Source organism: Mustela lutreola, chromosome 2, assembly GCF_030435805.1.
Source record: "Mustela lutreola isolate mMusLut2 chromosome 2, mMusLut2.pri, whole genome shotgun sequence".
Classification (NCBI taxonomy): domain Eukaryota; kingdom Metazoa; phylum Chordata; class Mammalia; order Carnivora; family Mustelidae; genus Mustela; species Mustela lutreola.
The window spans coordinates 132,359,295-132,374,706 of NC_081291.1; the positions used below are offsets into that span (position 1 = coordinate 132,359,295).

The 15,412-nt window shown below is 40.4% G+C and overlaps 1 protein-coding gene across 6 annotated transcripts in view; it reads left to right on the forward strand.

Moving 5' to 3' along the window:
• Positions 1–15,412, forward strand: part of GOLIM4 (golgi integral membrane protein 4) — an 85,753-nt gene that overhangs the window by 39,532 nt on the left and 30,809 nt on the right. For all 6 annotated transcript variants that reach the window (XM_059163541.1, XM_059163546.1, XM_059163542.1 and 3 more), the window contains exons 2-4: positions 12,679–12,753; positions 13,927–13,976; positions 15,273–15,326. In XM_059163541.1, the coding sequence (XP_059019524.1) occupies positions 12,679–12,753; positions 13,927–13,976; positions 15,273–15,326 (179 nt within the window). The remainder of the gene's footprint in view (positions 1–12,678; positions 12,754–13,926; positions 13,977–15,272; positions 15,327–15,412) is intronic.

Below are 15,412 nucleotides of genomic sequence, written 5' to 3' on the forward strand. Positions count from 1 at the left end.
AGAAAAAGAGGGAGACTTGTATTGGAGGCAGCACAAAGTCTCTGCTATTTCTGGGTGCTTTCCCAACTGCTTTATTTTAAACAGCAGAGTACTGTGTGAGGAAGATACATTAGCCCCAAATGACCTTGTTTGATGTGGTTAGGTATTTATGGAAGGCACCTGACCAAAAAAAGTTGTTTTTGTTTTTGTTTTTGTTTTTTTAAGGATGAAATAGCACTTAGAATAGTGTATTTATTCCCAGGACTGTGTCCTCCAATTGCAAATGCAGAATGTTTTTATAGACTAGCCTTTTTACCACTGGCCCTCCAATGGAACCCCAGTATATTCGAGTTAGTGATACACGAAGCATGAATATACATACACCTACAGGACAAATGAAACTGGCAGCTTTCCTGATTTTTACCAGATGTCTGCAGCTCAGGACATTAACATTGATAGCCTCAGACAGAGATTTTGCAAATGCTGCATTTCCAGTGAAGATGGGTACCCTTCGGAAAACTCAAGAGGACAAAAATTCTGACTTGTGGTACTGTAGACACGGTCGTCAGACACACTGGTAAAGGGTTTGAGTCATGGTGTTTGGAGAGAAGTGGGTTGAAAAAAAAGTGACATATCTAAATGTCTTTTATATTTCACTATGACTTGAACTGAAAACAACAAATACCCTTAACTTTATAAACAAGTATACATTCGGAACGATAGAGGAATCCTAAGTATAGAGGTCAGTGGATTTTTCACAAAGCAGACAGTGTATCCAGCAGTCAGACCAAGAACCGGAGCATTTCCCTCACCCAAAAATGCTGCCTCTTGTTCTCTCCCCGTCACTGGCTGCCCGCCTCCTACTGCCATATGCAAGCTGTGAGCAGCATCCCATCTCTGGCGCCACGGCTTCGCTTTGCTTCTGTTTGAACTGCTCATAAGTAGAATTATTTAGTAAGTACCACTTTGCTGTCTGGCTTCTTTCCTCAGCCTTAGGTCTGTGAAATTCATCTGTGTTCTTACAGTCAGTTTGTTCACATGGCTGAGCGAAACTCAATTTCTTTGAACAACTGCAGCCCATTCGTTCTCCTACGTTAGATGACTGTGTTATTTCCAGTTTGGGACTATTGTTTCCAGTTGAGACTTGCTCTTAAGACTCTCTTTTGTGACTTCTGGTAACTAAATTAATATACTTGGTTGGGTACATGCCTAGGCGTGGGATTTATTGGTCCCAAGGTCTGCGTTCGTCAGCTCTGGTGGGCACTGCCAAACAGTTTTCTAAAATGGTTGCACTGACTCACACATCCATCAGCAATTCCTGCCAACCTTTGGTATTGTCTGTCTTTTAAAATTTTAGCCATTTTGAGGGGAGAATGGTAGTATCACATTATGATTTTAATTTGATTTCCCTGATGATGAATTTAGTTGATCACTTTTTCATGCATTTAATCACTGTTAGAATATCTTTAAGTGTCTGTTCATCTTCTTTTTCACTTCCTACTCCTGTTCACGGCTCTAAAATTTTGTATATTCCAGTTGGGAAAGCAATCAACTTTTTAAAATTGGATTGTCTTATTGGCATAACTGGAGATCATCTTAAATTGGGGCAATATGGAATTTTAACCTTCATGTTCCTTTATTTTAGGTCGTTGCAATGACCTCCTGACTAATCCATCAACCTCTACACTCTCTTTGATTCTCTGTCTTATGCACCACCCATAAATCTTATTTTCCGGCAACCGTGCAGATCTGACCAAGTCAGTTGCATCCCTGTCTGACTCTTTCTCTCCCCACCCTGCTCACTTTCCTATCATCCCTTTGCTTAACAGTGTTTCCAGAACTCTCTATAAAAGCACGGGGGGGGGGGGAGCAGGTGGGTGCACACTTGCTAAATATTCAGATTCTCAGGTATCTTCTGAGAAAGAAGGAAATTTTGATTCAGTAGATGCAGGTTGGGCCCCCATCTGTGCTATTAACAAAGTTAACTCTTACTCAGTTTGAGTCATAGAATAAACAGAATTTTTTTTAGATTTTATTTATTTGAGAGAGAGAGAGAAAGCACAAGCCAGGGTAATAGCAGATGGAGAAGATGAAGCAGGCTCTCCACTGAGCAGGGAGCCCCGTGTGGGACTCAATCCTAGGACCCTGGGATCATGACCTGAGCCGAAGTCAGAGGCTTAACCAGCTGAGCCACCTAGGCCTTGGTGCCCCCAGATTTTTTGATTTTGCCTCAGTGCTCTTGCATGGTCTTTCTCCACTGTCTGTATTTTTCTGTGTTGTTTCCTCCATCATCATCTCTCAGCATCCACACAAGATGTTACCTGTAGGAGTCTGTCTTGATTCCTGCAGGCTGAGCAGATCACTCAGTCATCACTAAATTACTTATTCCAGATCTTCCTCACAAACCGATTCCACTGGTAGCCTTCCCCATCTCAGCTGATAAACATGCACTGGTTTTATCCTCAATATAAATGCAGAATTTCCCGTAGCCTGCACCTTGGTCCTATTCTCCTGTACCTCATGCCTGGATTACTGCAGAAACTTGCTAATAACTGCTCACATCTTACACCTCTGCAGGCAGAGTGATCATTATTTTAAGATCTAAGTCATCACTCTGTATTCCTGCTCAAACCCTCCAAAAGGTTTTGGAGTAAAAGCTAGAGTCTTCACTAGGTTTCCGAGGCCCAGCCCAGTTTGTGGGAAGGTGCCCCTTCCCTACCTTCACCCTCTGATCTTCCAGCTCACTCTATCTCAGCTACACTGACTTCCCTGCTTTTCTTAGAACATTCCAAGTATACTTTCCCCGTAGAGCTTTTGCATTGCCCACTCCTTATATCTGGAACATTTTCCCTAGATGTTGGTAGTAGTAACTCTTGCATTTTTTTCAAGTCTTGGCTCAGATGTCTTCTCCTCAGTGAGTCCTGCCTTGAATAACCAATTTAGAAATGTGACGCATCCTTCCCATACCTCCAGTCTCTTTTACCCTGTCCCTCTGCGCCCTTCTGACACTTGTTAGCTCCCAGTCATTTATGTATCTGCCAGAATATGAGCTCCCCAAAGGCAATTTTTTTTTTTTTAACTGTTGTGCTCATAACGTATTCCCAAATATCAGAACCAGTGCCTGGCACCTAGTAAGTGTTCACTGAATACTTGTTTGATTTGTTGGATGAAGCATTTAGGATATAATACATATGTACCCTTAGATAATATCTCTGTATAAGCCAGATTTTTATGAAACCTTTTCCAGGATATATTGCATGTTTTCACATCTTGAGGTGGAAACATGACAAAGGGAGTTTGGATGAAGATGGGGTTGCTTGTGTCCTGCTATGTTGATTTGAAAGAGAAGTCACTTGTGGCCTGGCTCATTCTGCCCTTCTTTGGTTACGTTCTGTGATGCAGGTTTATACAAAGTGGACACCTCTTAGTGGTTGGTACTTGAGTACTTGAAGTGGTTTGTTTCCTCTTTGGTGGAAGTGTCCGTGGAGACAGGTTCCCATGATGAAATCAGATCACTTAAGAAAAGGAAATCTCTTTTCTGGTTGGTTCGGGCACATCGGTTTTGAAAAGTATATGCATAAATGCACAGTCCTTTATAAAACCAATGTGCTTTTGCATATTCTAGCCCATCTGAAGGTCATTCTTTTACATCCTTGCATCAGTTTGGGGTGACCAGAAGCCTCTCTCCCTCTTTCTCTTTCTCTCATGCATTATTTCTTAAAACACCACGATGCTGTTTGCTAAACTCTGACTGCTCGATAAGAAGAATATTACTGTACAGGGTCTATTTATATACATCTAATTTTAGAATAATTTTGCTTCTATTAACTATGAGTCCTTAAGTTTATAATATATATGCATATGTGTATGTAATTTACATATATAATTTTTGCTTTGTAGAGTACAGCATTTTCATGGGACAGGAGGATATTTTTCTTCTGCTTTTATAAAAAGAGTCTGTTTAAAAATCTGCTGGCTCAGCAAGTCATTATGTCAGCTCACCTAGCCTTTGGTGAGCTCTGATTGTCTTCTTACTATTTTACCTGACTTTGCCTCTTCTCACAGCCCAAATTTATTTATTATAAACTTTTTATAAGAGTCAGTCCTACACTTTTGTGTTTTCCAAGGTGCCTGGAACATTGCTGGGCTATAATATAAGTCTGAGGGGCTAAGAGAAGAATCCTTTCATGAGAAGTGAATAGATTTCATCTAATAATAAGAATGATTATTAGTAGCTCACCACTTGAAAGAAGACTCGTATAAAGAAATATATCTTAAGTCAGCTAATGTAATACTTATTTGAAAAAGCCGACTCTCCGAGAGTGTCATGAGGGAAAGCCTGGGGTATAGTTTTATCCAAAATAGAAAAGGCAGTTAAGCACCATTCAAATCACGGTTAAAATTTCCATTTAAACAACTTCATAAACTGTATGCATTAGCAAACTTAAAAATAGACACTTGTGTGAGCTATTAGAGGAACTTTATTGTGCAGCCAAAAAAAGGAAAAACTTCAATTGCCATGCAGTAGAAAAATACCTAATCAGACTGTCCTTTTTTTCTCTCAGCATCCTGAAAGCATCTATATTCCAGGGCCATGATTTAACTTATGCTAATCTTATGAGCCTGCACATCAACAGATAAATTTATATTTAATCTCTATTCTGTTACTTCTCTCTTCTCTGCGATATGCAAACCCTAATGAGCCAACAAATGTAGAAATTTAGTTTAAAAGTGCCCGGACATAAAGGATGACAGACAAATGAGCCAAAGTGTGAAATATCTTCTAAATGTACTCATTCATTTAACGGCTATGGAATACCACTAGATATTAGGAACTGGGGTATTGAGACGGAAATAGTAATGAAGGTTTGGGATATAGGCAAGGAATATTAAGGAACTAGTCAATCCCAGCCTTCAAGGCACATATAGTTCATTCATTCATTCATTTATTCATTTATTACCTATCGAATGTCTGCAATCTAATGTGCCAGAGATACAGGAGTGAAAGACGGCAAACCGGAAATTCTTGCCCTGACTAAACTTATATTCTAGTGGCATAGATAGGCAATAAATAAGACAAACAAGTAAAAAAATATATATACATATATGTAATATTTATTAGAGTGTTATAATATATAACACATATATAATATATAAAATATATATTTTATATAAGTATATAAAATATAATACATATAAAAATATATAAAATATACATATATGTTAGAGTGTTACATGCTAAGGAGAAAAATTAAGTAGGAATGGAGACCAAAAGTATTGAGGATGGGGACAAGGTTGCAATTTTCACTGGGTTGTCCAGGGAAGGACTTGGTGAAGAGGCACCTTTTTCGTAAAGATCTGCAGGAGATGAAGGAGTCAGTCATGCAGGTACCTGGAGAGGGAGCAGCAGAGGCCCCAGCAAGAGGCAGTACAAGGTGCCAAGGTGAGAGGGTTCCTGGCTCATTCAAGGAAGGACAGGCCGGAGCAGGACAAACAGTCGGGTAAAACCTTGAGGTGGATTGGGTTTCACTCAGAGCGTGATAGGAAGCCACTGCATGGTTTTGCCCCCCCCCCGCCCCCCCCCCCGGGACCTGGAATGTGAATATGTAATTTAGTAAAGGGAGCTAACCATAGGAAAAGGTTAATTCATAATTGAATTCAGCTATAAATTGTCAAGCAGACTGGAAAGGTTAAATTGTACTAGAAGACGTAAAATTAGGATGAGTGAGAAGTACAAGTTGGATATAACTGTGAGGTCATAGCGGAGTTAGGAAGATGGTGCAGGATTCGGAGAGACTTTGTTGAAGGAGCTGGGCTGAGACGGAGATGCTGACTACAGCCTTAGGGTGCCCTTGCCTCCCCTGGGGTCTGGAGGGAGGATCCAGGGAGATCCTCAAAATGTCGCCACGTTTGTGCTTTTACTTAGTTGTTTTATGTGGGTCATTTTCCAAGGAGAGTTCCTCTGTTCTTTCTCAGACTCCTTATAAGGTAAAATTATGAAGGAAGGAAAGGTAATTGGGAAACTGTATCTATGATGTTGTCTTTGTATTAATTACCAAGTCCTTGTTTTATGGTAGAGGGGGTAGCTGTCCTCCACCCCACATCTGGGGAGTTAGAACCACAACAGAAAACTGTTCTTAAGACCATAATAAATATCTGCTATTTTAGGCCTAAAAACAAAGACAAAACAAATCTTTGAAAGTATTCTGTTCTGGGAACTAAAGTGATTTCAATATATCTTCCTTTTTGTCATCTCTTTTGCTGTTCTACTTAAAAATCTTTAACCACAGGGGCACCTGGCTGGGTCAGTCAGTTAAGTGGATGAGTCTTGATTTTCTGATCAATATGATCATGATCTTGGTGTTGTGAGATCGAGCCCCACGTCCAGCCCCTCATTCAGCACGAAGTCTGAGTTTCCCTCTCCCTTTCCCTCTTCCCTTCATTCTCTCTGTCTCTCTCTCTCTCTCAAATAAATAAATAAAACCTTAAAAAAAAAAAAGACCTTCAACCACAATTGTCAAAAGCACAGATTTGTTCATTTTAATCTTTATAATCTGTAAAGTGATAAAGGTACTTGCAATTCTCAATGTTTTCACAAGTTGAATTGTGTGACTTTCATACAATTGTTTGTTTTTTTTATAAAGTTAAAACCTTATGTTATCGTCAAGACTGAAAGCAAAATTTTATGGGCTGTTGCTTCTGGCGAAGAAACATTGCCCTCCCTTGGTTTAAGGTGTTAAAACACTTAGCAGTGTTTTCTGTCTAATTTTGGAGTGTTGTTTTTTAATTCTGCATTGGAGCAGTCCTGCCTTGTCATGGATATGTATTTTGCCCAAAGTGGATGGATACAGCTAATTTCTCTTGTGACTTTCAGAGGAAGTCAGAGTTAAAATGGAAAATTGCTGTAGGAAGTTAGCATGATTTTAAACTCTAGAGTGCTTGAAGGAGGAGTAAAACCTCTTTCCATTCTCCACTGCATGGAAAATATTAAACTCCTTTTCAGAAAGCAGGGGAGATGATGAGTATTATGCATTCTCATCTTTTTCTCATGGGTTCTTGTGATTCAAATCCTATCTCCATTGCAGTGTTATTCTGTATTTAAAATCTTGAATGCCAAGATTAAATCATTATTTCTGTCCTTATTTTTCCTTTAACTTATCTGGTGCTTTGAGAATATTCATTATGTACCTTTTTTGTTGTAGAGGTTCTAGCAGTATTAGTTTATCTTGACTGATGCCCTTGACTTCAGAATATAAATAGAAAAATAGAGATAGGTGACAAGGATTGATTAGCGATCTTCGATCTTCGTTCTAAGTGAAACAGTAAACCTATCTAGATAAATCACTAGCTCAAAAGCCTGGAGAATGCGTGGTAAAAGAATTAAGGGTAGTGTGGGTGTATGTATGCGTGTATTTAGTTGATAGGGAAATTTTCTAGAAGAGCTATAGGGATACAAAAATTCTCTCTGGTCCGTTTTACTGTCTTCCAGTTTTTATTTAAAAAAAAAAAAGGTTTATGAGTTTCAGAGCTGTGGGACTGATTATTTACTTCTTTTTTTTTTTTTTAAGAAAAATTTATTTTAAGTAAAAGGGAAGCGGGATTAATGTTTTATTACTTTTTCGAGTCCCCTACCCTCTCTCCATATATAACTGTGTGTGTGTGTGTGTGTATCCATCTATCTATCTATAATATATATAATTACTTCATTATTATTAGGCTTTAATTGTAGAGTTGAAAGGGCTCTGGGAATCCTCTGATTCCTTCTCTGGCAATTTTAAGCCACCACAGATAGGAGAAAACAGTATTTTCGGACTTTCGAGCATTTACTCGAAATAATATGTGCCAGCACTTGGCACATATTAACTCATTTAACCCTGACATCCACCCAGAGAGAAAGATACTGTCATTATTCCCACATACCATGTCAGGAGACTGAGGTACAGAGACGTTCAGCGTACCCCATATGGAGTAGATGTGGAATTTGAATCTAGACGCCAGAGTCTGTGCTCTCAAGCATTGTTACTGCCCGCCTCTTTCCCTCTCCCTTTCTTTCTTGAATTTGCAATTCCAAGGGTGAATTTTCACTCTCACCTTCTCTGATGTGGTGTCCTCAGCTTATCTTCTAAGGCTCCTTTTGGCCTGGTTTTCCTTTTTCTGTACTTGCGGTAGGAACGGCACTTCTCCCACATCCCACCTTGGTCAGTCGCTGCCACTACCTTTTCTCAACTCCCCCTTGCTCATGTTCTTCCACCCTGAAACTCCATTCCTGCATTCTTCGGTTGTTTTACGTCAGGACCAGGAACTGGTGCTGTAATAATGGCTTGACCAGTTCTGAGGAAGAGAACATTCATAGTACAGTTACCTCATGGTGTGTATGTATAACCTCTATTCCCGTTTACCACATCTTTTTTTCACTGTCTTTGCAAAACCACATTCTTCATGCCTTAGATCTTGCTATTAGTGATGCCTTCTTATTCATCCGTGAATATCTCAGATTTCTCAAGAACTTTGAATTTTGACTGTAATCCACGAACATGTCTGTCTCTTTGTAGATACCGTGTAGCATCTGTTTAGGTTACTTTACGAAAGTTTATAACTGTGTATCCTAGGATTTTCTGGCTCTTGAGACAACACTGCTATTAATGTGTTGAGTGTGTAAATTCCCAAGGAGCATAAAACTGTCAAAGACAGTTGTGTGATTCAGTATGATAAATGGGTACTTTGGACTGGCTGTTGGCACATTATTTACCTGACTGCATTGCAGGGAAGAGGCTAGAGAATGGAGCACGGTCTCCCACCCTCTCATCCCATCCGCTGTAGTCCCTCTCTCTACTTGGTGTAATCAAGTGGACCCTCCACTTTTACTGAAGGTGAAATAATACTGATGAGTTTTCTGCTTCCCAGTGCAAAGACAATCATTACCTGATTACCAAGTCCCATACACGACTGACTTTGCAACAGCAAGTTTGCAGTGATTACTGCTGTATATTAAGTAAAGAATTTCACCAGATTGTAATGTGCAGACGTAGCGTTCCCCCTCTGTTATTTCCCATCTGTCATTACCATTCCATAATAAGGTTGAACCGCTCGGAGTCTGAGGTGGCTGGCGATGGTTGGTGAGCAGCCCTGTCCTGTTTGTCTTGTTGACTGTGCTGCTGTCTTTTAAAATCATGGATGTTTCTAGGCTGGAATCATTTCTCTAGTGGTCCTGAACTCCTTGGAGCCACTAAACTTGGGCCCACCCCACCCCCCACTGCCACTTCAGTTCCATTGGAAAAAAGATCTTGACTGTTCTTCCTGTTCCTTTCTTTGAGTGATGATATACGTGCTTGCTGAAATCATCTGTGGTGTATCCACTTCGTGCACTAAAATTCCATTTTAACTGGCCTATTTATGTTTCCATGACCCTCCACCCAGACCTGGGAGCTTTGGCCAGTGGATTAGAGGACAGGGAGTGTATTTCCTCCCAGCAGGAGGGCTCAGGTGTCCCTGTGGCATCTTGTTGTTGCCTCTGGAATATCAGGATGGCATTGTAATATACCTGTTTCCCTGTACATTTTTCCCACCCGACTGAAATTCTCAGAGACTGTAAGCATCAAGTTTTGAGCTTGGCTTAGTGAGATCCTTATAGTGCTAATCTTTTTTTTCCTCCACCTTGTTCCAAACATCATTCCAGATGATACTGTTAGTACCAATTCAAGGAACTCCTTGGTTTTAATAGGCTTTTAGAAATTGGCAGAGGGACTTATATACCATATAGATTTATTTAGAAAAAAGTGTAATTTCTCATCAGTGGACTTACAGCTTTTTGGAGTTCGGCTACCTTCAGCCCAATTTCAGACCTCTGTGCCTTTGCCCTGTTATGTCTTCCAGAAATGCCTTTCTCCCGTGGCACCCTTTTCTACAAAATTGCTCTTCATTCTCTGGCTAAAATTAACAAGTCAGAAAATGACAGATGCTGGCGAGGATGTGGAGAAAGGGGAACCGTTCCTCCTACACTGTTGGTGGGAATGCAAGCTGGTGCAGCCACTCTGCAAAACAGCATGGAGGTTCCTCAAAAAATTGAAAATAGAACTGCCCTATGACCCAGCAATTGCACTACTGGGTATTTACCCTAAAGATACAAACGTAGTGATCCGAAGGGACACATGCACCTGAATGTTTATAGCAGCAATGTCCACAATAGCCAAACTATGGAAAGAACCTAGATGTCCATCAACAGGTGAATGGATCAAGAAGATGTGGTATATATACACAATGGAATACTATGCAGCCATCAAAAGAAATGAAATCTTGCCATTTGCGACAACATGGATGGAACTAGAGCGTGTCATGCTTAGCGAAATAAGTCAAGCAGAGAAAGACAACTATCATATGATCTCCCTGATATGAGGAAGTGATGATGCAACATGGGGGCTTAAGTGGGTAGGAGAAGAATAAATGAAACAAGATGGGATTGGGAGTGAGACAAACCATAAGTGACTCTTAATCTCACAAAACAAACTGAGGGTTGCTCGGGGGAGGGGGGTTGGGAAAGGGGGGTGGGGTTACGGACATTGGGGAGGGTATGTGCTATGGTGAGTGCTGTGAAGTGTGTAAATCTGCGATTCACAGACCTGTACCCCTGGGGCTAATAATATATGTTTATTTAGAAAAAGTATTAAAAAATTTTCTCTTCATTCTCAAAGCCAGCCGAGAGTTGATGACCTCTGATGTTTACCTCACTGCTCTCCCACCCAGAGCTCATCCTTGTCTTTCCTTGGGCTTAAATATACTTTTATTATTCTAAATGTATTCAGCTCTAATTATACAAAAAAATTACCTTACCTATCTACTGTGTTAAACTTGAACTGCTTGTGGCCAAGGCCCGCGTCTCTTTTCCCATTTCGGCTCAATAAACACAGAGTTGCATTGGATCCTTTAAAGTATCAGCACTGGCAGGGAAAGAGGTCATCTGGCAAAGAAAATAGAACCCAGGTGGAAAAGGGACTGGGGCAGGGATTGTTGGGTTCACTAAGTGGGAGGCTAAGGCTGGTGGGGAAGCCGCTGCCGGCGGATGACACCGTGCCAGTCTGGGTGGTGGCAGCATTCTGAGGGGTGTGCACAGAGGTGTTAGCAGAAGTGTGAGTAGGGGGTCGGGGCTGTGGTAGCTGTAGAGGGAACCCGGGAAACATAAGGTTTCTGTGGCTTGACAAGATGAGACATGAAGCGTGGGGAAAAGGTGGGGGACGCAGGAGATGCTGGAAGATGCAGGAGATGTTGGAAGGAGGACAGCAGTAGCTGGTCACTGGCAGCTGTGACCCTGGAGAAAGGGCCAGAGGGACAGGGCATCCCTTCGAGCAGCAAGGGGTTATAGCAGGTGTGAGGGAGGGGAATGGCTATGACCGTGGCACTTTGGGAAGGCCAGTAGTGTTAGGCAATTGGGTGTGTTGTGCCTGGTGAGTGAGTGAGTGATGTTTGAATTTTGTCTTAGGTAGCTAAAGGCAGCTGAAGACTGGTAGGAGAACCAATTGACAGCTTTGGCTTAGTTTGGCCAGGAATGAGATCATATGTGACCATAATGCTGCACAAACAGGACTCAAAGCGTGCATCAGAAATTCAGGGTTTTCCCCCCTTCTTCGCCTTTTACAAACCACTCTGTGAGGCTGGGTTTTCTGTCCTGGAATGAAATATTTACAGTCTTGGATACTTCTCGACTTCTCTCAGATTAGGAAAAAAAAAAAAGTATTAATAACTTTTATCCATAAACACAGTCTCGATCTAGTAAGTATTACATCTGGTTTAGTCCATATTCATACATTTTATTATATAAATAAAATGCCCATCTTATTATTTTATTCTTTCAAAGGCAGAGCTTTTCCTACTCTTCCAGCTCCTGTTTGCTGTAGATGTGCAGCCTGAGGTGGGAAGGAGAGATCTGATAAGCTCCTCCTCCTCCGTTTTCCCCCATGACATCCATACTTCCTCTCTGCTCACCAGGCAACACTGGCTTCTTCAGTGTAGACAGGGCAGGTGAGGATAACTGAGGACAGGAAAGTCTGACAGCATGGCATCAGTTTGCCACTGGCAGATGTGAACCTGACCTTCATAGGTTCTCTTTTGAGTCCCTCCCCACTTCATTCTGTGGCTCTCTCATGGTGTTTTCCTTCATGTGGAATGCACCATCTCTTTCATGCCAGTAGGGTTGCTGAGGTTTACTCACGGGTCCAGCAGCCTTAGTTCCGGCTCGGATCATGTGGACTTGGCAGTACTCATGGGATAAGTAGGTGGAAAAACCCCGGAGTCTTTAGGAAATGCTGTTCTAATACCTAAGAGAGAGGTGGGAGTTAGAAATATGGATGTGGGGCTGACTGCGGTGCAAACGGTGGTAGAAGTCAAGAAAGTAGACACATTTGCCCAACAAAAGACAGGGAACCTCACAGAGAAGGTTTTGAGAAGGAGCCGGCAAAGAAGGTGGAAGGAGGGAGCATTCTTTCAGAGTATTGCTTCTATGAAGGAGTGGACTGTGCAGAAGTCAGCTCAGACTTGTCATTTGTGGCTGTTTTTACCCAGAATATGGAACTTACAAATGCACGCCTTTTATTTTATTTGTGAAGACTCTATCAAGTGTTGTTTCCCCTCCGTGTTGAAAATTGATATACTAGTTTTACTTTGGAATTTCTAATTATTTGCAGACAAATTTTAACTTTTTTCTTTCAGTTGTCTATGAACACAGATCAAGATTAGAGAAATCCTTGCAAAAGGAAAGACTTGAACATAAGAAAGCAAAGGAAGGTAAATATAAATGCAGTTTGTGTTCTTTGTTTTTTTATCATACTTCCCTTTGAAACATTGTGTGCTAGCTTTACTGTTTTGTTGTTGTTGTTGTTAACAAATTTCTCAAATCAAATCTAAGTCACTTTTATAGGTAGACAGAGAAAGTCAAGCACTATATTATGCATCATACAGCACAGTAATTTCTGCTCAAGACTGGATTCCGAGTCTTTCATTCAGTGTGTGCCGCCTTGAGGCAGTTCACGTTACTGGTTACACATATTGTATCAGAAGTAAACAGCTTTTCACCTGAATATTACACACATTATGTTACTCATGCCTGAAAGTTCTGTCCATAAAGAACCAGGAAGTAACAGCATGTGTTTCTGGAATAGGACAGATTTTATATGTTCATATACACACACACATAGATACATACATACATACAGATATGTGCATTTACAACATAATAAATTGATCACATTGTATGGCGTCTCTCTCTCTCTCGCTCTTTTTTTTTTTTTTCTTTTTGCTGTTGGTATGGTATCTTTTAAGTTACGCACTTGTTTTCATCTTGTGAAGGCTTTTATTGGCATAGCTGATTGGTTCCGTGTGAAAAATTAGTATCTAGCATAGGCTTTATGCAGCATGTGATTTGAGATGATCCATATTCTTACTTTTATTTATTTACTCATGTTTTGTGAAATCATGTGAGGAAATATTAATTGGGTATTCTGTTTAATTATGTTGGTGTGGGGTAGAGGGAGGGAAAAGAGGAGGGCAGTATGGGTTAGGATGTTTTACTGACCTTTGGCTTAAACCTGTAGGAAGAATAGGAGTTTAACATCATTAAAATACTTTGATAGGATTTGGACTGTTCTTGTCTTGAAATGCAGAGTGATTTTATAGAGCCATCTAGTGGATAATAAAGCTTTAAGAGCATTAAGATGGTTTTCATGGTTTGAGGTCTCTTTCAAAGTCCTGAGTGATTTTAGCGTGCCATCTAGTGGAGAGCAATAAATCATCTCTGTCTTTAGATGCGCCTTTTTTTTTCTCCCCTCAATTTCAAGGAGAGTTAATCACAGAGTGCACGTTCTAAATTCGTTTTTAATTATTTTTTTAAAATGCATATTTTCTTTATTCAAGATATGAATGAGTTAATTACACTCAATTTTCTCCACTTTTTATTTTCAGATTTTCTTGTTTATAAGTTAGAAGCCCAAGAAACACTAAATAAAGGAAGGGTAAGTTTTCGATTTTTTCCTCAATTATTTTATGAAAAGGAGAGGGAAGTAATAGTTGTAAAATCTTTTTGTTGTAAAAAAAAAAAAAAACTATGTTGATCATTGGGGCTGTAGGGCTGAAATACACACACATACATACACACACATATATTATTTATTGCTGCCCAAAAATCTTGCAGTGTTACTCTCACAGTCCAAATTAACTGGATAAAAGCAAATTTTTCTCTTACTCTAAGAAAATATATAACCATTCGTTCAATGAAACACTGACATTTTGGGGGTATTAAAACTGAGAAGAGTCAGTCCCTCTGAGAGCTGGGAGGCTGACAGCTTTCAGCTCTTCCCTCCTCCGAAAGCCCCAGCTAAAACTGTATGCTTTCTGTTTGCATTTCATAATATAGCTTCTTTGTATTAGCAATAAAACAAAGCAACAGAGCAAAAATGCAGTTCATTTTAGAAATGGTAAAAAAAATGGAAGAAACAACTGGTTGTGGGTATGCTTGTATTAAAGCCAAAGCAGGGGTTATGGCACATCAGGTAGATGACCCAGCGAGGGGAGAAGATGGTTGGGTGTCTTGTGCACAGACTACTTATGGCTTGCCCAGGACTATGGATGTGTGTAGGGTCCGTGGAGTCCACATGTCAGGATGTTCAGCTGGGACTCTCACCTATACCACCGGAGCATGGCTTAGGCTCGCTTCAGCCCTGGCTCTGCTACTAAAGGAAATGTTTGCCCTTGGCTTATTCTTCATCCTTTCTCCATCTCTTCACACTGTGAAATGGGAGTCTCATTTGGGTAAAGTAATATGTGGAGAATCCCTTATCCACTGAAGCACAGGGAAGAGAAAGCACCTTTTCTCTCCACTTTCTTAAGCCTTGCAAAGCTTATAGGGCCTGGACCTAGTCAGTTTACCCCCACGTCCCCTCGGAGCACTGGGCACAGTATATCAGCCGTGCACAGTGACTGTCTCAGGACAAGTTCCTTGTGCAAAGAACCTTAGCTCTGCTCAAGAGGGGAAGTAAATCATTTCCAGGGCCCCTGCTACAGCGCTGTTTTATGATCCCATGTCTTGCTATTTCTTTATTAATCTCTAGCAAGCTTACAGGAATGTTAAGGCTTCATTCCTGCCATTAAATAAAGAGATGGCCCCAGAGACATCGTGGTTCAAGCATAGAGTTCATTGTAGCTTATATAAGTGAAATAAATGGAATTCTTCTGTTAAGTGCTTTAAGATATGTTTAGCAGAGAGCTAGATTCGTTATCTTTATGTTAACTATTTTCTTTTCCATTTACAGCAAGATTCCAATAGTAGATACAGTGCGTTGAATGTGCAACATCAGATGTTGAAAGTGAGTAATTAATTTAAAGTTGTTCTCTATGAATGAATGAGTGAATGAAAGAGTTAAGTAACTCAGGTGATTAAGGAAAGCTTACA